The following is a 20,765-nucleotide window of genomic DNA, read 5'->3' as shown; positions in this document are numbered from 1 at the left end:
CTCCAATGGCCTGTGATGACGGCTACAGGCACCTTGTTTTAGTGGCCACACTATTTAGAGAGCAGCAGTAAGTCAAGTGAAAGGTGTCACTGTAAGTGGTCCCATAAGGACTGTGTCATAGTTGGCTGAATGGTTAAGGCTCCAAAAAGATCAGTGTGTCCCAAGAATGCACATTTGAGGTTTTTATTCACCTCCCAAACACCAGCAGTCCACTGTGCAGTCCAGTCTATAATAGTGCACCCTCTGCAAATACGAAAAATAAGACTGGCCTAGATAACAGTTTTACAAAACAAACATACTTGTAGGCAAGACTAAGGAACACCTAAACAGACGAGAAGCTGTAGCAGGATATACCCTTACTATACTGCAAAGGGCACACTATTAACCCATTTTGCGCAGGAACCCCTTTTGGTGTTTTAACGAAGCATTATTTTATACTTTAGCTATTGAAAAATAGCAGATCTACAAGTTCAAAGCGCGCCACAGAGTGTCGCGCTACGAGCTTGTAGGTCTGCTATTTCTTTTAAATCGTGAAAATGCGGCACAAATCTTTGAATATATAATTCTTTCAGAAGACTTTTTTTTTATTTCAAGGTCAGGCCTAAATGTGAGAGCAGCAAGTCAAGTGAAAGGTGTCACCGTGAGTGGCCGTGTGTTAAAAGTTCTATGTTTATAGTAGTTTATTTTTGTTGACCACAGTGTTTTGCATTCCAAAATGCTCAATGTAGGCAGTCTGAAAGTGGTTTGTCAAATGGAAGTGTCTCAGCCTTCTTAATGTTTACTCAAATTCATTCGTTAATAAAAAACTAAAGGGGTTTTAATTGTTTTTATTTTTTAATTAGACAGTTTCTATTTGTTTTTTTTCTGGCCCAAGGGCCACTTTCACGCACCCATCTTGCATCCCTAGCCCTCTCACTCCCTTTCTAATTTATTGCTCCTCCTGTTTTGTGCTCCAGACACTGGGGCCTCTGCTCTTTAGCTGCTGAGATTAGGGGGGGGGGAATTAATAAGTGGGAAGGAGGACAGGCGTGATGAGGTTTACTCTGGAGAGGGTATGCAATAGGCCTTAATATTGGTGTGTGTTGAATCCTCAGCACGGTTGACTGCACTCTTGGGGTGCCGCTGGCCTGGTGGTTAAGGCATATCACATGCTCTAAAGCAACCTGACAGCGAGTCGCAGTTTTGAGTCCAGAGCCCGACAAACTTTTTTCCTTTTAGACATTCTTTTTTAACCTTTTTACTCCCTAATCTAATCGCTATGCCAATTCATTCTTCCCCCACACATTTCTGTGTTGTCACTGCTGTCTCACTGAAAAGAGGGTGCTGTTTTTCCTTAATGTTTTGACGATGGGTTCTCAGATTGCTGCTGTTGTAGTGAGGAGCGCCCACCAGGAGGACATAGAGCCTTTGTCCTACTGCTCCTGAAGTATTGAAAATAGCAAATCTACCAGCTCGTAAGATCATCTGTTTTCATTTGCTTTTGTCCCAGGGTTACAAATCAAAAATCTATTTTGGGTCTCCATGCAGCTAACATAGTCTAACCCTGTTTAGAATGCTTGGGCTTCGGCCACAGCCAAAGTCATGTAAAATTTGATTTGTAAAAAACAAACGAGAAGTAATAAAACAATTGCTGTATATACATACACATGCATAAACATCACACATGAAAACGATGTAAGCAATTACTTGGTTCAGACTAGATTGTATCTGGCATTTACTTTGTAGGGAGATGAGTACAGGGGTGACGTGATAACATTTTCATGTCCTGGTTAATATCCTGGCAGCTGTGTTTTGAATGAGTTGTAATTTGTTGGTAGTTGATTTAGGTAGTCCAGAGAGATGTGTGTTACAGTAGTCTAGCCTAGATGATACAAAAGCATGGAGTGTTTCGGCATCAATCATTGACAGAATGGGGCTGAGTTTGGCATTATTGCGCCGTAGATGAGAAGTATGCAGTCTTTGTAATTCATTGATGTGGTTCTTAAAAGAGAGATGCGAGTCAAATAGGATACAGATTTCTAACGGTAATGCTTTGTGGAATGGTTTGAGCCAGCTAAATTTAAAGTGAGATTATTGAATTGATGTCTTATCTGCTCTGAACATCAGCTTTTTCTCACCCAGAATTTAAGAGTCAAACGTTTTAATGACATCCATTGTTTGATTTATGAAAGTCACAAATAGTGACGGTGGTTTACATGTGAGCCAACATGTAAACTGAAAAGAGAGTATAGGACACTGTTTTAACCCATTCTGACGGGGCACCCATTTTGGTGTCAGCATCATGTTATGCTTTAGCTATTTAAAAATAGCAGATCTACAAGCTCATATCGCGCCACCGAGTGGCGCGATACGAGCTTGTAGGTCTGCTATTTTTGAAAAATCGAAGAGCGACTGACATTTTTTAGAATCTGATCTCAGGTCAGAATGGGTTAATCAGACCAGTGTGTGTCCGGCGGAAACCTCGTATGAATCTGATCTCAGGTCAGAAGTGTGCTGCTGTGATAGATTAGCCCCCCCTTCTTGCTTTCTCCTGGTACTAATGTACGGTTGGCCGCCCAGTGCTCGTCAAACAGGCTGCTGCTGCTCAGTTGCTCTGACCCCCAAGCACCGCCAACCACACAGACGGCAAGGGAGGGGGTGTGTGTGTTGGGGGGGGGGGCAGCTCTTTGGGAGCGCTGCCAGCGAAGTGTGCTGCCCGTTAACTCGTACCACGTTGGGTTTGAGGTGGATGTGCTACAGACGGACAGCTAACCCTGATCTGTTATTCATCGTTGTCCTTATGAGGGAGTGGGGATCCCGACCCGGCCGTGACCAGCACTATTGAGTGAGGGTAAGTGGAATTCTTATCATTGGATCCACGGATGTTATGTTTGTATTTGTCTTTTTTCACTGATCTAGAGAATAATATTAACTTTTTATGCATTTTCTTATAACAGTTGATTGATTTCATCAATGACCATTATTTTGATTACTCATTTACCCTATTAGTACTATGTCAGGGGAGACTGAGAGTGTGGTAAGATGAGCCACTATTCTAAGTTATCCTTGAGGCAAGGCAAAATGAGAGAAAAGTTCAATCTGTCTTCTGTCGATTGAAAAACATGAGTAAAAATGACCTGAAAAAATGTCCATGGCTCAAGTCGATCCAAGTCCTCTGATATAAAAAATGTTCAACTTTAAATTAAAAAATATATATATTGTATTCATTATCAAACATAATTTAACAACATATTCCCATTTCTAACAAGTCTTATTTCCTTTCCTCAAGCTAACTTATTATTATTCAGTGAAAAACATATATGAATAATTAATATTGGGGGTAACGATTGGCTCAATTTAACCCAGAGCATTTGGCTCATTTTTCCCCACAGATACTATTTTAGACAAAACCAGCTAGTATATTATACAGGGACTGGGTCACCTTACCCAATACCCACTGAATCATCTTACCCTGTTCTCCCCTACAGTGGGTACAGGTATAATGTAGTTTGGGTAGGTTACCAAAAGGTACCGGCACAAGTTATCTTGTATAACAATGGGACGATAATCAGTTTATCGCAATAATCATATATTTATTGTGAAATTCTCCATCATACACTGGACCTTTGTTGGCTCTGTACTTGGACTGCTTTTTTCCATCTACACCAAATCTCGTTGCCAAATAGCATAATCTACAAGCTCATAACAAGCTCATTGCAATGCATTGTTGTGAAATGTAAATCTACTATAATGTTCCCACCATAATATGGATGCTGGGGTGCAAGTGGTTAACAAAAGTGGCGTTTTAAGAGTTTTAAGAATAATATTTTGTTTTATCGCGACGTAATCAGTAATCGTAATTATTTCATCCACAATAATCGTTGATAAATTGTGTCATTTAGGAGCTCATGTATGTTGTATGACTGTTTTGCTGGACAACAACATATTTTCATTTTTGTCACTCACACAGTCATGCCACTAAGTATAACCCATTCTGAACCCATTTTGGTGTCAGCATCATGTTATGCTTTAGCTATTGAAAAATAGCAGATCTACAAGCTCATATCGCGCCACCGAGTGGCGCGATACGAGCTTGTAGGTCTGCTATTTTTGAAAAATCGAAGAACGACTGACATTTTTTAGAATCTGATCTCAGGTCAGAATGAGTTCATCAGACCAGTGTGTGTCCGGCGGAAACCTGGTGTGAATCTGATCTCAGGTCAGAATGGGATAAATTAGCCCTGCTCTCTACAATACCACTTTCCAGAGGGCAGAGGAATGCATCTACAGTATGTCCAATAACATTAACCTGATTGATTATTGTTAAAGCGTTCATGATGAAGTACCAGCACAGCGGCCTTGTTGTGTAGTGTCTGCCCTGAGACTGGGAGGTCAGGGCGGTCAGGGTTCGATCCCTGGCAGGGTCATACCAAAGTCTATTAAAATGGACCCAATGCACTCAGCATCAAGAGTCCCTGTGACATATTAGCGTCATGTCCTGGGGGTGCACTTGTACATCAAGCTACGTCATGCTGAAGAAACAGGAGATAAGCTCTATAGGCCACTTACTTCCATATTCATGATCCATTGGGAAAATTTGTGTAACTTTACTTGGACAGTGTGTGAGTCATACTTCACAAAGTATCCCTGTGACTTGATTTTACGTTTGAACATGAACATTGAACATGTTCAAGTGATATGTGTCCCATTGTTGTTTTAGGAATCTGTGACACTGTGATGCAGGGGATAAATTAGGCTGAAGAGAATAAGGTATTATGGTAAACATTGAAAGGAGTAACAATGCTGTCTGACAATATGACGTAAATGAGTAATTACATATTATGACGTGAATTATCCCTTCGTTGTCAATGCGTTTTTCAAAACAAACAATGTCCTCTGTGGGTCAGAGTTCAGACAATCAAAATGGTTTTGGAAGGAAGTTCTAAATAAGATGAATCAATCCATGTCACAGTATATGTAGGTTGCAAATCTTCTATGTATTCTTGTGTATTGATTGTATTGACTGCTCTGGGTTAATAAGAGTGTTGTTTTTATTTAACCTATAGGCCTATTGGCCTTAATTTAGGCCGAAGAGAAGGCATGGCCAAGACTGTTTTGCACCCTCTCCCCCAAATTTTCAGATCGGTCAGTTATAGCGCCACCAGTAGGTCGATCTTTGCAAAACACTTTTGTATCACTCCTGCAGATTTTTTCCAAACATCACGCAAATCAGTACACAGTATAGTCAACAAGTGACTCAACAAGGATCTGTCCGATTTTCCATATCCCATCCTAATTGGCTTCCAATATTGCAGGATTGGTCAGTGAGATTTTGCATACACATTCACACTATGCCGAGGACAAATGGCACTTGAAATGAGTCCTGAAATAAAGCCAATTATTCAGTCTGACATAAACACTTACAATCAATAGCGGTGATGGCTTCATGCATTACCTTGCCCATAGGCTATTGTATTCAGCTGTGTGACTGACTTTCTGTTAGTTAAATGCAGTAACGGATGGGGTCAAAGAGTCAAAATCCAGACAAAATGTACACTTAGAGGCTCATATTTCAGGAAGGAAGATGTACTGTAGATTTTTCTCAGAAGTCAGAAGGAACACATATTGCCCTTTACAATAGAATATACATTACATAATAATAATAATACAATATAGTGAAATGATTGTCATGAAGCCCCAAAACATCTAAAATCTTTGTTTTTATTCTGCTTGCGTGGTACTGGCAGAATAGACGTAAAGGACCATGCTGTGTCATCCCCCAACCTCTACTTCACCAATACAGCAATACAGTTCAGGAAGCACGTCATTAACCTTAACGTACATATTCTGTATTTAAAATGGAAGAAGCAAAGCTACATTGACCAGGAAAATCAATTGGACTACAGTTGATTAATAGTCATTGATCCCTTAGTAATTTGTATATTATCCAATACCGTCACAGAGAACAATTACCATTGTTTCCCATAACCAGGATATGCCTATACTATTATGCTTCATATAAAATAAAAATCACACTTGCGTGAAGTGAGTGGTGCCCACTGTGGCTGCCACACGATTGTTGCCTTCGGAACACTTATCATCCTCATCGTCCTCCAGTCCACGAGACATAAATGCATTGTTTTTGTATGAAACGGAATTAATAAAGAGTTGTATATATATCGGCCATATGACATCTCGCGTCATGTAGTGCGCAAAACAAACATTAAAGTCAATAAACTTGGCTGGCAAACAATTTTTGTTAGAGCTCTAAACAAACATTAAAAGTCCATAGACTTGGCTGCCACATGACGTAATTCCGGAAATTGGAGGGACTAGCACCCCCTAAAAAAGAAAACTGTTAGATAAAGTGACTGTAATGGTCCTAATGGCAACTACAGGTATGTAATGGGTATTTATACATTGTCTGGTTTGGAATCCATACTGTAAATGTAAACACATAGGCACCACTTAATGTATCAATCATGTACTATGGATGAAAAAGTTGAAACGATTTAAGTCAGTTGTCAGTGAAGCCTCTCCATGTTGGAGCTCACACCAGAAGTCCAAGTAGATCTGATATTTATGTCAGTTGTCAGTGAAGCCTCTCCATGTTGGAGCTTACACCAGAAGTCCAAGTAGATCTGATATTTATCCCATTCTGAACGGGCACCCATTTTGGTGTCGGCATCATGTTATGCTTTAGCTATTGAAAAATAGCAGATCTACAAGCTCATATCGCGCCACCGAGTGGCGCGATACGAGCTTGTAGGTCTGCTATTTTTGAAAGAAATCGAAGAAAGACTGACATTTTTAGAATCTGATCTCAGGTCAGAATGGGTTCGTCAGACCAGCGTGTGTCCAGTGGAAACCTCGTATGAATCTGATCTCAGGTCAGAATGGGTTAAGTCAGTTGTCAGTGAAGCCTCTCCATGTTGGAGCTTACACCAAGAAGTCCAAGTAGATCTGATATTTATAGACCAATGTCGCTCTCCAAGGTGCTGATCCTGTAGAACTTGCTGGTGAGATGGGAAACGTCCAAGGGACTCACCATCTGTCCCACTGGCATGTTTGATTACTGTGAGTGGGAACGCATGACCAATGGGGGAGGGATAATCAGTCATGCCTTCATTATGATCAGCTGCGCTATGTGTGTCTCCTCCCCTGTTGTTGTTACTGAATCCTGGAAAAGCATTGATCAGATAACACATATCTGTGGGAGTGATTCCTGTATACGTTTTTAAAAAAAAGTCCTGCAGCTGTACTTACAGTTTAGTTATATCCCCTGCCCAAGTTGGCAGTAGTTTTTTCTTATTTTTGTATTGCTTTTCTACTGAATACAGTATACAGCAGTGATTCTCAGTGGGCCACAAATAAGGGCCTTGCAAGTGGGCCCCCAGCAAATTGGCAAACACTACAATTTTAATGATAATATAACATTATAGGCCTATTTGTAAAGAATATATATTATGTAGAAATAAATGTTTCAATTTACAATTCCTGTCTCCTTTTCTGTCGTATGGTGTCACCTTCCAGAGTGTTCCAGTCCAGGGAGCGAAGCCATGTCTTTGCCCAACGAGACAGATGGGACTTTTCTCTTCTCCCCCCTGGCCCACGAGCCACCGTCCCTCTCCTCTTCCTCCCCTCTCTCCTTCTCTGCCTCATCCTCCTCGTCCAACTGCTCCAGCACGCCACCTCTCACCTCGCCCCCGTACAACTTCTACGCGGTGTGTAATGGAATTATATGACAATACTATACACTGTTCCATGATTATTGTTAACTATAAGGTTAGGCCTATATTATAGGCCTTCCACTGAAAGGAAATTTGCCCACTCTGCAGGTCTGTTTAGAACTCACATGTTCTCACCTGTTGGTATATAGCCTGTCAGAATAAATATTTCTAAATGGTACCATGTATGACTGTTAAATAACCACACCTCCAGCTATTTGTCAGTCTGTTTTTGTATAAAAGTCGACAATGGGGAGGCTGCATTTCCATGCTGTATACAGTGTATAGTCTCCGAGAGCTCTCATTTTTGAGGGCCGCTAGCACCTCCTATGTCCAGCTTTGAGGGTTTGTGTAAATACAAACATGGCTAGTTTTACGTCATTGTCCCAACACAAACATTACGTAAACACAAACTGAATTGAAGACGAAGGCAAGGACACAAATTGTGATTGGCCAGAATGAGATGATATATAAGGGCCAATTCATACTCCTATTTTAGAGCCGAATAAAAGTCGGTTCGGCGCTGTAGAGCCTTCAATGTGACATAATTTGAGGTTCGGGGGGGGCGGGTACCGTCCTAAAGTCGGCTCTTCGGTGATACTGAATATTTCTGACGAGCCGAAATCATTTCGGCACTACAGCGCCGAAACAGCGGTAAAATAGGAGTATGAATCGGCCCTAAGAACGCCCCTCACTTCACACGGGAGTGATTTCTTTTGTATAACAAATGCACTGATTAATTTCACTCTACCCTCTACCCATTTTGTAGTACTGAAGTAAAGTTGCATATTCCTGCGATGATGACAGGTGCTATTGGTGCTGCTCATCTTCTGCGTGGTGTTTGGCAACGTGCTGGTGTGCGTGGCGGTGTCGCGGGAGCGCGCCCTGCAGACCACCACCAACTACCTCATCGTCTCTCTGGCCGTTTCCGACCTGCTGCTGGCCACTCTGGTCATGCCCTGGGGCGTCTACCTAGAGGTACTGTTGACATCTGCTGACGGGAACCCCTTTTGGTGTATTATGCTTTATTTGATACTTTAGCTGTTGTAAAATAGCAGATTTACAAGCTCAATGCGCAGCACTGAGTGCCGCGCTACGAGCTTGTAGATCTGCTATTTTAGAAAAACCCGTGAAAATGTGGCGCAAATCTTTGAATATATATTATTTTAGAGCAAACGTTTTAAAGGTATATTCAGTGATTTCACTCAAAAAACCTTAGGTTTCGTTTTTGGCTGTGGGACCCAGCCTTTCGTCCAATCAGGATAGAGAGTCAAAAACGAAACCTAAGGTTTTTTGACCCCCAGGGGTTAACTGGGGACAGGGAGGAACTCCTTATATGGCCAGCACACTCTATAGTAGGGAGGATTATCACAACAAAACAAAAAAATAAGTGATATTTGAATTAAGTGAAATCACTGAATATACCTTTAACTCAAATCTTTGCTTCCGGGGGCGTCCCTGGAACTACATATTTTCAGATGGGGGTCGGCGGCCAAATACATATAATTTTTGGGGACCTTGACATGAAATACTTAGAGAACCACTGATATAGGAACATTGTTTTTTCAGAAAACTATATTTTTAAAATCGGCCTCAGGTCTAAATGGATTAATCTAACCCTGGGGGTCTACCTAGAAGTACTGATTTAATCTAACCATGGGGATCTACCTAGAGGTGGTGGAAAAAGTACTCACATTTTCCTTTACTTAAGTAAAAGTACCAATACTGCAATGTAGAAGTAGCCTATACTCTGTTACAAGTAAAAGTCCGGAATTTAAAATTTACTTGAGTAAAGGTACAAATGTATCCGTGTCAAAATGTACTAAAGTACCAAAAGAAGAAAGTACTCATTCTGCAGAATGTCCCATTTCACAAGTTTTCTAATAAGGTTTTTCAGTATAAAATCTTTTAGCAGATCTACAAGCGCATTGTGAGCTTGTAGATTGGCTATTTTCAAGTGGCCAAAACTTATATATGTCTGAAGTGGTCAATGCATGTTTTGTAATATTAATCAAAATCTATAAGTAACTAACTAGTAACTAAAAACTTCAAATAATTGTAGTGGAGTAAAAGTACAATATTTGCCTTTGAGTAGAAGTAAAAGTGCTGAAATTGGAAATACTCCAGTAAACATTTACCTAAATATTATAGTATAGTACTTAAATGTAAATGTACCGTTTTGTAAAACTACCGTATTGTCCCGAATATAAGACGACCCCCATTTTTCAAGAAAAATAACATTGAATGTCAAATAGTCTAGTCCCTGATTATAATTCCACCCTGTATTTTAGCATATTTCCAATGTGAAAATGGCCAATGGGGTAGTTACTTTACACCATGAAAACTATGGAAAAAATGTTCGTCGACTATACCTTTTTTTCACTGATGACTAAAACTAAGACTAAATATATTGACAATTTCATCAAAATAGCAGATCTACACGATCACAACGCATCGCATGCAGCTATTTGCGGCTATTTTCAGCATATGATTGATCTGTCATGATTTGTACAGTGCGTTGTCTTATTTCTCAATTACAGGTTTATAGCCCTGAAGTACTGTTTAGTGTTTACACCTACATGAAAGTCGCATTATTATTGGGAAGTGGAACCAGGGACGTGCAGAGAGTCTTAGAGGGGCAGGGTCTGAGATCCCGTAATGAGGGCACTTTTGGACACAAATAGCGAAATTAGCAGATCTACAAGATGTAGATCTGCTATTTTTGGGGCACGACCCAGCACTCTTTAGCTAGTGGAGATGGATTTCTAAACAAATTTGTTCAACGCAAAATACTCAGGAGACTTCAGGAAAAAAAAGCAATTCTCCTGAATGCTGCCTTCCGGTATGGCATGGAAAGGAAAGGAGTGGCATTTGCATTTCTTTGTAGTAAAAAAAAGTAAACGCTGCATTCGTGGTCTGGAAAGGGCAATTCAATGAACCCATTCTGACCTGAGATCAGATTCATACGAGGTTTCCGCCGGACACACACTGGTCTGATGAACCCATTCTGACCTGAGATCAGATTCTAAAAATGTCAGTCGCTCTTCGATTTTTCAAAAATAGCAGACCTACAAGCTCGTATCGCGCCACTCGGTGGCGCGATATGAGCTTGTAGGTCTGCTATTTTTAAATAGCTAAAGCATAACATGATGCAGACACCAAAATGGGTGCCCGGTCAGAATGGGTTAATCAATCTTTATTTGTCACATACATTATTAAAAAAGCAGTATCTTTAAAATGCACTGAAATGTACGTAGGTCAGCCCCCACATAAGTGAGCCGTAAAACAGGACAAGAGGACTAAAGCTAAAAAATAAATCTACCATTTAAAAAAACTTCCAACCCTAAAATAGCAAGACTATAATAAATAATTAAGTTGGACTGCAATAATAAATAATGTCCATAGAGGTATTAACCCATTCTGAACGGGCACCCATTTTGGTGTCAGCATCATGTTATGCTTTAGCTATTGAAAAATAGCAGATCTACAAGCTCATATCGCGCCACCGAGTGGCGCGATACGAGCTTGTAGGTCTGCTATTTTTGAAAAATCGAAGAGCGACTGACATTTTTAGAATCTGATCTCAGGTCAGAATCGGTTAATCAGACCAGTGTGTGTCCAGCGGAAACCTCGTGTGAATCTGATCTCAGGTCAGAATGGGTTAAATGTCATGTCCATGTGAAGGACCTGTCTGTTTTACAGACAGGTAAAAGGGCAATGATGTCTATGTGTGCACACATCCCTGAGTGGAACGTGTTGCCATGTGTTTCACCAGCTCCTGTTCATATGGCGGGTGCTTATTTGCAGGTGGTGGGAGAGTGGCGCTTCAGCCTCATCCACTGTGACATTCTGTTGACCTTGGATGTCATGATGTGCACAGCCAGTATCCTCAACCTCTGTGCCATCAGCATCGACAGGTATGCAGCTATGTGGCTCTGGGGTCATTGTTCCTCATCTTTTCTTTCCCCTTCCCATCTCGTCTTAGCTTTTATTGTTTTTATTGATTGGGTTGTTTGGGTCGCAAGGTGAAATTATATATCCTCCTCTCAGCAAAAGGGAATTCAGGTTTCCCTGTGAAGGACGGATACCTGTTGCTCTGCTGTTTTAACCAGTAGTAAAGTGGTGGCGGGCCAATTAATATACCTTTTTAAACTTAGAATTATTTTACTAGTACTTTGCTGGGTGTTTTATTGTATTTCTATTAGGGCCGGGACTAATTGCGATTAATTACGATTAATTAACTACAGAAAAATTAATGCATTAAAAAAATTAACGCATTTTAATCGCACAATTTTTTTCACCGCGGAACGTTGTCACTGGACAGTTTTCAGACGGACCTGCGCACCAAGTGTCTGTGTCCTCTTCAGATAATAACACCACCAGACACCGCAGACAGTTCACCAGACTGGGGGAAGCCGCTGAGATCACTTTGCTTGTCCCCGTGGATTGGAAATAGGATTTAAAAGGCTATCCGATGGTAGCGTGGATTACAGCACAGTTGTGTGCAATTATTCAATAAATAATTATTACCCCTATTACTACAAAAATGTTTTATTGCTTAAACTTATGTATTCACTATTCATTGATTCACTAGTATACCAAAATCCATTTGAAAAAATTGCTTTCTCACTGTTCTCGGGTCAAATAATGATATGCGATTAAAATGCGATTAATCTAGATTAATTAATCGAAAAGCCTCTGATTAATTAGATTAATTTTTTTAATCGAGTCCCAGCTCTAATTTCTATATTGTCCTGAATGCATTGACCTGAGCAAAACAATGTTCCCTTGTGGATAATAAAGACATCTAATCAAATCTAATGTAAATAGGAAATTGAGTGGAATGAGTATGGTCCATTGGGTAAAGCCATTAGCCCCTCTAACAATGTTGGTCCCTGTCCCTAACCCTCTGCCTTCTCTTACTCATTAAAATGTTGTTTTCCTACAGAGAACTGTTCACACCTGTGCTTTAACCACAGTAACATTTTGGGTAATAATAGGCTTTAGGTGCTGCTTGGTAATGGGTATTTGTTGTGAAGACACCTGCAGTGTTTTCAGTTTTCACTATCGGGCTGAACCACGAATGGCAGCTTTTGTCCATGTTTTTCACGTGGCTGAGGAGGAAAAATGGCCATTTTCAGCGTGGACCCTTGCCAAATGTCCAAAACCTATTACTTTTCAGGAAAGGATCCAATGGATCATGGGATTATAGTCATTATAGTCACACATTCTTGTTAATACTTTTCATTGGTTACAAATTTGCAAAAATCTAGTTAGGCTTACAATTAAGGAAAGATTCAGGTTATGGATTACATATTTAGAAGTTAGGTTTAGGCGTTAGTGTTGGATTCATACGTAGTTACGTGCTGCCGAAAATAGACACGGTATCTTTAAGCTCACAAACGCAGCTATCTTTCAACTTTATGCTTATGGTTTTGGTAAAAACAAATGTATATTTTTAAATTCCATTCATAAAATTGCCATCCTAAAATGTCGTCCTCACAACAGTTGTTGTGTGTGTGTGTGTGTGTGTGTGTGTGTGTGTGTGTGTGTGTGTGTGTGTGTGTGTGTGTGTGTGTGTGTGTGTGTGTGTGTGTGCGTGTGCGTGCGTGCGCATGCTCTTCCAGATACACAGCGGTGGCCATGCCCTTGCTGTATAACACCAGATACAGCTCGAGGAGGAGAGTGACAGTGATGATTGCTGTGGTGTGGTTCCTCTCCTTTGCCATATCCTGCCCTCTTCTGTTTGGACTCAATAACACCGGTAGAGGCAGCTGACATTCATGCATGCACGGGAGTCCCTCTTTTTAGGGTGTTTTGCCTGGGATAGGCATGGTTTTGATGTTCGGTTCAGGCGTATTTTTTGTGAGGTTAGGGATAGGCACATTAGGGGCTAGACTGGGTATACAGTAGTTACTGTACTACTGCACTGTATTGCTTTAGTAAGCATTTTTTCTAAACAGAATTTTCCCCTTTAAACACAATAATACCCATGAAGAAACGCTGTAGCCGTCATGCATATTCCTGAGTCAGAAGAATAGCCGATCTACAATACTAATGTGCCGTTTAAGGACCTGGCATTCGGGGCGAAAATAACCGATCTACAATACTAATGTGCCGTTTAAGGACCTGGCATTCGGGGCGAAAATAACCGATCTACAATACTAATGTGCCGTTTTAAGGACCTGGCATTCGGGGCGAAAATAACCGATCTACAATTCTAATGTGCCGTTTAAGGACCTGGCATTCGGGGCGCCTGCTGGCGAAGTGGTCCAGGCGCATGTCACATATATGCTTTGGCCTGACAGTGCGTCACGTGTTTGAGTCTGGTTCATGACAACCTTTGCTGCATGTCTCTTCCCTTCTCTTTCTCCCTCTTTCCTGTCTTTTCTTCACTTGATACTATCAATAAAGGCAGAAAAGCCTCAAACAAATCTTTAAAAAAAGGACCTGGCATTCAAGACTATACATACTTATAAAACTGGGGAAGCGAACATGTACTCAGTCATGAACATGCAGGCATAACATGCACATGGCCATCAACAATATGCTGGCCCAGCTGGCTCTGAATTAGATTATCATCTGTTGGTGGAGGGAGAGACTAAATGAATAATCAATCCTATACATCTGTTCACTCGAGATGCCTAACTGTGTGGCAATTTAGAGCCCTATAATATGTTTCTAAGCACAGATATATGGAGTGGAGTGTTCAGTAACACATCTTGGCCCCATATGCTTTGCTCCTCACCTATCAGTAGAACAGGTGTCCTCTGAAAGACACGCCTGATGTCTGTAAAAGCAGACCCTGTGTCTGTGACGCTCGGTGGACAAGTGGGCACACTTAATCTTTGATTTACCTCATCTCACTTGAAGAGTTGTGTCACAAAGCACCAAGTGATAGCTGAGGCTCTCAGTGTCTAAGCCCCTTCCTTAATGAAGGCAATTGCAGTGTGGTTTTCAGTGTCTAAGCCCCTTCCTTAATGAAGGCAATTGCAGTGTGTGTGTGTGTGTGTGTGTGTGTGTGCGTGTGCGTGTGTGTGTTTCCGTCGAGCTGAAAAGCAACCACTTGATCTGAAGTGGCTAGCAAGTGATATGAGATGTAATATAAATTCACCAAATATGGCAAAGGTTTGTACATGTTCTTGTTCAAAAATGTATGCTAAAACCAAGACAATTCATTCAATTAAAATATGCTTTGCTCGTACGAACATTTTGGACAGAAAGGTATAGCTCCTCTGAAGATGAATGAATCGTTTTAAACCCTATACTTTATTGACCAAAGTCCCGCAGGGATTTATACTATAGGCTCCCTTCTTTGCTCCAGAATAGGGGATGCAAGGGTTCATGTGGTTCAAGCCTTTCTGCATAACCTGTATGGTAAAAGGAAGTTCTTGAAGGAGGTGGAGTGCCAATAAGAGATTCTGTACTAATGTATTGGCTTGTGTGTTTAATGAGCTATCAAGTGTTCTGCGGTTTGACTTGGGAGCCTTTCAAATATTTGTTCCCTTCAATCCCTTTCATGTGGGAACTTAAGAACTAATGTCTTTGATCAAGACCCAGCTAATGATGGTGGAACTTTACACAATTAAACATAATAACTATTGGCGACTTTCCCTACTTTAACCCATTCTGACCTGAGATCAGATTCTAAAAATGTCTATTACATCCTGACAGTTTCATTATTAACCCATTCTGACCTGAGATCAGATTCTAAAAGTGTCTTCGATTTTTCAAAAATAGCAGACCTACAAGCTCGTATCGCGCCACTCGGTGGCGCGATATGAGCTTGTAGATCTGCTATTTTTCAATAGCTAAAGCATAACATGATGCTAACACCAAAATGGGTGCCCGGTCAGAATGGGTTAATCTGTTCCTTTTAATTAGTCCACTTTCCAACAGTCTGTCGGGGGAAAAAGGCAAGCTTTCGGTATTGACTGCAATGTTAATAAGAGATTTATTTCATAAGAAGAAGCCGAAAATCACAAATCGATTCGCGATGAACCAATCTGTTTCAGAGAAAAATGGAAAGTCAAAGTATAGAGTATACAGTAACTAACCTGTGGGGGATTTATTTTTTAGCATAATTGGCTATTCAAAGTCAATAGCTCTCTGTCCCCCATCCCTGGAGGAAAGGAGACTCCTCAACTCACTAACCTGTACTTTGTATTTTCCCCTAACAAGTCCTCATATTTTTCCTTCACCAGCAAGCCGAGAGGGGACCAAATGCAGCCTCGCAGACCCAGCCTTTGTGGTGTACTCGTCGGTGGCCTCATTCTACGTTCCCTTCATCGTGACATTGCTGGTTTACGCACAGATCTGTGTGGTGCTACGCCGGCGTGGCCGACGCACTGCCCCGCCTCACAGACACAGCCTGCACCCACAGGGAGAGGCCGCAGAGGGGCAACGGCACAGGAAGGTGACCCCTGACAATTCTCTGCAAACAAGGGTAGCCATAGATGATTCTTAACCCATTCTGACCAGGCACCCATTTTGGTGTCGGCATCATGTTATGCTTTAGCTATTGAAAAATAGCAGATCTACAAGCTCATATCGCGCCACCGAGTGGCGCGATACGAGCTTGTAGGTCTGCTATTTTTGAAAAATCAAAGACACTTTTAGAATCTGATCTCAGGTCAGAATGGGTTAATAATTAAACTGTCAGGATGTAATAGACATTTTTAGAATCTGATCTCAGGTCAGAATGGGTTAAAAATCACACCTGTGTGTAGTGACTAGTGAGGGCGCTCTTATATCATACATCATCATATTGAGGAATGAGGACTTTTCTGTCCTCAAGTTTTCTCCTCAGGTCCAATATTAGCTCTTGAGCCCCGAAAGGGCTAATCACTTGTGGCATCCTCAATTTTCTGTCATTCAGTAAAGGGTTTCTCTCACACACATACGCACGCGTGCATATACACACACACACACACACACAAATCTACAACTATTTTAACTACATTTGAAATAGGGCATATGTGATTAATTCATAAGGTCTTGGAGTGGAGTCAAAAGTTCAATATTTGTCTTTGAAAATGTATCCAAAAATACAAATACTCAAGTAAAGTACAGATTCTCGAAGGTTATACACACAATAAGTATACAGTAAGTCAAGTAAATGTACTTTACTTCCACCACTGTTAATAATAAATCACTTTGTGTTAGCCTTTCTCTTGACCTCCATGAAGTCACGTTGACTTGTAAGTTTTGCGTCCCTGTAGAGCACTTGCATGAGATCGCTCCTATTGTTCCCTGTCAGAATAAGTGTACACACCCAGAGGACGTGAAGCTGTGCACCATGATTCTCAGACCACCCACTGCTGCCCCGCAACGCAAGAAAGTGGTGAGTGTCTTGAGTACTCTTCTGCCGTCGCACTCCGAAAAGAAATGGCTTCTCAAAGGAATAAAAAGGAATAGTTATACAGAAAAGGGCAAGCTAGTCTTTCAAGAAACTTCATCGTAAATTATAATGACATTTGATGTTGTAAATACTCGGTCATGCACATGGCTGTCCATTCATTCATCCTCTCTGACATGCTTTTAATGATGCTCTTATCCATATGTATAAGTACTAAGTAGTAAGTAAGTCATTCATTGTTTTGCTCAATGTTCACATATAGTGCCATACCAGGTTGAAAGTACGTGGTTATGGTAATGGACATTTTCTTGGAAGGGTTACACCAAAGACCTTTTAGTTAAGCAACACTCAGTCTAAGGACAAGATTACCATGCCTGAGCACCTCTCCCTCTTCTTCTCATTTAAAATGGGCATGCCTTTTTCCACGATGCTCTGCTTTTGACTTGTGCTTCCGCTTACCACGGTGATCTACTCCCCTTTCCTTGACCCCCCCCCCCCCCCCCCCCCCCTCCCCTCGTTGCCTTCCCCATCTCTTCCGGTCTGTCAGACGCTGGTGAAGGAGGCGGTGGTGCACCCCCTGGAGATAGAGCCAGGGCGACTCCTGTCCCAGGGGGAGGAGAGCCTGGCCCTTCACCCGGCCCCCCCACCGGCCTCCCACTTCGGACGAGCCAGAATCTCCCTGTCCATCTCAGTGGGGCCAACCCCGGCCCCCCCACCCCCAACCGTGAACAGATCGGCCCTGATGCCTCGCCCCGCCACCCTGGAGGACGGCATGAGGGGCCGCGAGGGATGGAGGGACCGGCACCGGGACGGGGACAAAGGCGGAATCACCAAGGAGAGGGTGAGGGGACGGCTGTCACAGCAGAAGGAGAGGAAGGCGACACAAATGCTGGCTATTGTGCTGGGTGAGGAAAATCAACAGCACAGAAGGAAAAGATGGAACTGTGAAATGATGTATTAGTTATTTGTTCGTCCTCAAATACAGCAACCTCCTTTGAAAATGTTAACATTATGTGCCCCGATATAGAGACGCCCAGTTTGAAAGTGGTTCAACGCTCAATCCTCTTTGTGTGTTCTTTATACGCTCACCCTCCCAGGCGTGTTCATCATCTGCTGGCTGCCTTTCTTCTTGACCCACGTGCTGAAGGCTCACTGTGGAAGCTGCTGCATTTCCCCCTCGCTCTACAGTGCCGTCACCTGGCTGGGCTACCTCAACAGTGCGGTCAACCCTGTCATTTACACCACCTTCAACATCGAATTCCGAAAAGCCTTCATTAAGATTCTCCACTGTTGAGAGAGACAAAGAAAAAGGGGCAGGAGGAGAGGGGACTGGGGGCCGGTGGACCGATATTAAAATCACAGGGATGAACGAATGAGTGAGTAAAAACAATGAGAATACATAGAAAATACATGATAATTTACAATAAATTTGGTCCTGCCCATCTTCGCACCCAGTTGTTGCTGGTTGGACTGATATATGGGCACATCAATTGGACTGATATCACAACATAGGCAAACAGTGGATGAAAGTAAGTCATGATTTTGTGCCAATATTGGACTATCTCCAAACGGGAGGGAACCATGGGCGGAAAAAACAAATTGCGAACCCCCCCCTGTGGTCGCGACCCACGGGTTCAGTACCCCTGCTTTAAGAGACCGGCATCACTATGGTTACGAATCTGCCGTAAAGCAGGTCGTCTCTGGGTGACTAACGTGAGCTGTTGTGACTCTATGTATACATGCTGCTGTGTTGTTGCCGAAGCTTTTCAGTAAACTTTACTATTTTGATTATAATCATCGTGTGGACATTCGAGACATATTACAAAGATGCCCCCGCCAGCCCACCCCTCTGCATTGAACTAGCCTACTTACTTGCGTAGTTTTCTAACTTAGAAAGTTAACTATAAGGCAACACTGCAGCAAGCAATCAGGTAATAAACAAATGAATGGCCAAATGAAAGGAATGGCCCCAGGGGGGGGCTATTGCCTCCCCCCCCTGGGGCCATTCCAAGCTACGCCCATGGAGGGAGCTTCAAAGTTGGAGTTAGGCCTTACCAGATCTCAACCCGACGGAGCGAGACAGATCACATAAACCGACGCAACGCAAGGGAGGAATTTCTTTATGTATTCTTGCGTCGATTTACGTTCAACTCTGTCAAGCACTTTAGGTGGTTTGAGTGACACTTTGAGGACCCAATGGAGTGAGTTAGTTAGTTAGTTAGTTAGTTAGTTTAGTCAGAAGCGCTTTTTAATACTTTTCATTGGTTCAATATTTGTAAAAACCCACACACAGACGGTTTCTGCCTGACGGCAACAATATGAACAAATGATGAGGAGGTAAAGGAGTGTGAGCATTTGAGTGAAAGGTGACTGAGGAGGACGAGACTGGAATACATAGAATAGGTGAAAGAGGTTACATTGTGCGTGCGTGCGTGCGTGCGTGCGTGTTTCTTGTGGAGTTGGCTGTAACAGCACAGGATTATTCATTTCAATTTGTATGTGCCTGCCTTTCTCAGATGGCTGGGACATTGTCACGGAAAAAAGATAACAACTAAAAGGCTGCATCTCCTTCTCCGTCCACATTTTTGAAAGATCCATGAGGATTAGTTGACAAACTAGGCAGACAGGGAAGAGTATTTCAATGTCATGTATGTTAAGGCATTACTACTTTGGAGCAAAGATTTTGATTGATTGATTGATTGAATACTTTATTAACAGTTAGACCGATTTTATTTTTATTTTTTATTGAACATTGTAATAATAAACTATGCTATAATTTATTAACTATCACTTTCAACATGTATTTCATTATGGCCACACACAGTTTTGGTGCCAGTTTTCATTCCCAAATAAGCTATGCATTATGTTTACTGGACATGACTGTGATTACCATTTCTGTTGATGAAATGTATATTAATTATCATATTCATTTTAGACAGACATGTGCATATTCATTCTTATGCTCAGTGGTGATATGGTACTTTTAATAGACCATGCCTATATATCTATATCTACACATTTTTTATTGTAGAATATTCATTCATATATTCACTTGTGATGGATATATATTCACTTCACATTGATATTTATTGATAAATTGTACATAATGTTAACTGGTTCACACATTCAGAGATCCAGTTCAGTATATCTTGGGCCAGCACCTCAGTATTTTATTTCATCTAATCTTTTACTTTCTAAATCTTGGTTTTGTCTCTTTCCTGTACTGCACCTGTTTCATTCTCACTGCTGTCGCTGTTATGACGCCTGGATTTCCCTCTGTGATCAATAAAGTTTTATCTTATATTATATTTGAGACGCTAGTTTGACAAACCCATGTAGTGAATATCATGACAAACCGAAGGAAATTGTCCTAAAATATCATTGTTATAAAAGTCTTCAGTGACAGATAAATGGGATTTCCCACCGATTAACATACTCTGTGTGTGTGTGTGTGTGTGTGTGTGTGTGTGTGTGTGTGTGTGTGTGTGTGTGTGTGTGTGTGTGTGTGTGTGTGTGTGTGTGTGTGTGTGTGTGATGTATACAGTATAAATGTGCTGCATGTGCACCTAAACGTGCCATCCTTACTAATCCTGATCCACCGAAACAAAATCCACACTCCCTTTGGCTGCTAAGGCAACATAAACCAATACAGTAATTTATTTAATGTTGAAATTTGAACACTGTCAGAGTTTATAGCTGGG

General features: G+C 41.6%; 1 protein-coding gene across 1 annotated transcript; it reads left to right on the top strand.

The window, feature by feature from the left end:
* Window positions 1–6,364: 6,364 nt before the first annotated feature.
* drd2l (dopamine receptor D2 like) lies at window positions 6,365–18,358 on the top strand (the record flags this gene model as incomplete). Its single annotated transcript, XM_083762218.1, has 9 exons — window positions 6,365–6,377; window positions 7,513–7,703; window positions 8,514–8,684; window positions 11,514–11,623; window positions 13,334–13,470; window positions 15,911–16,122; window positions 16,966–17,049; window positions 17,612–17,969; window positions 18,162–18,358. The coding sequence occupies 9 exons, from the start codon at window positions 6,365–6,367 to the stop codon at window positions 18,356–18,358; spliced, it is 1,473 nt and encodes a 490-aa protein (XP_083618344.1).
* Window positions 18,359–20,765: the final 2,407 nt, after the last annotated feature.

This window comes from Protomyctophum parallelum, assembly GCF_964188405.1.
Source record: "Protomyctophum parallelum genome assembly, chromosome: 3".
NCBI classification, from domain to species: domain Eukaryota; kingdom Metazoa; phylum Chordata; class Actinopteri; order Myctophiformes; family Myctophidae; genus Protomyctophum; species Protomyctophum parallelum.
The sequence above is the reverse complement of the archived record's forward strand: the minus strand, read 5'-3'. Positions and strand labels throughout refer to the sequence as shown.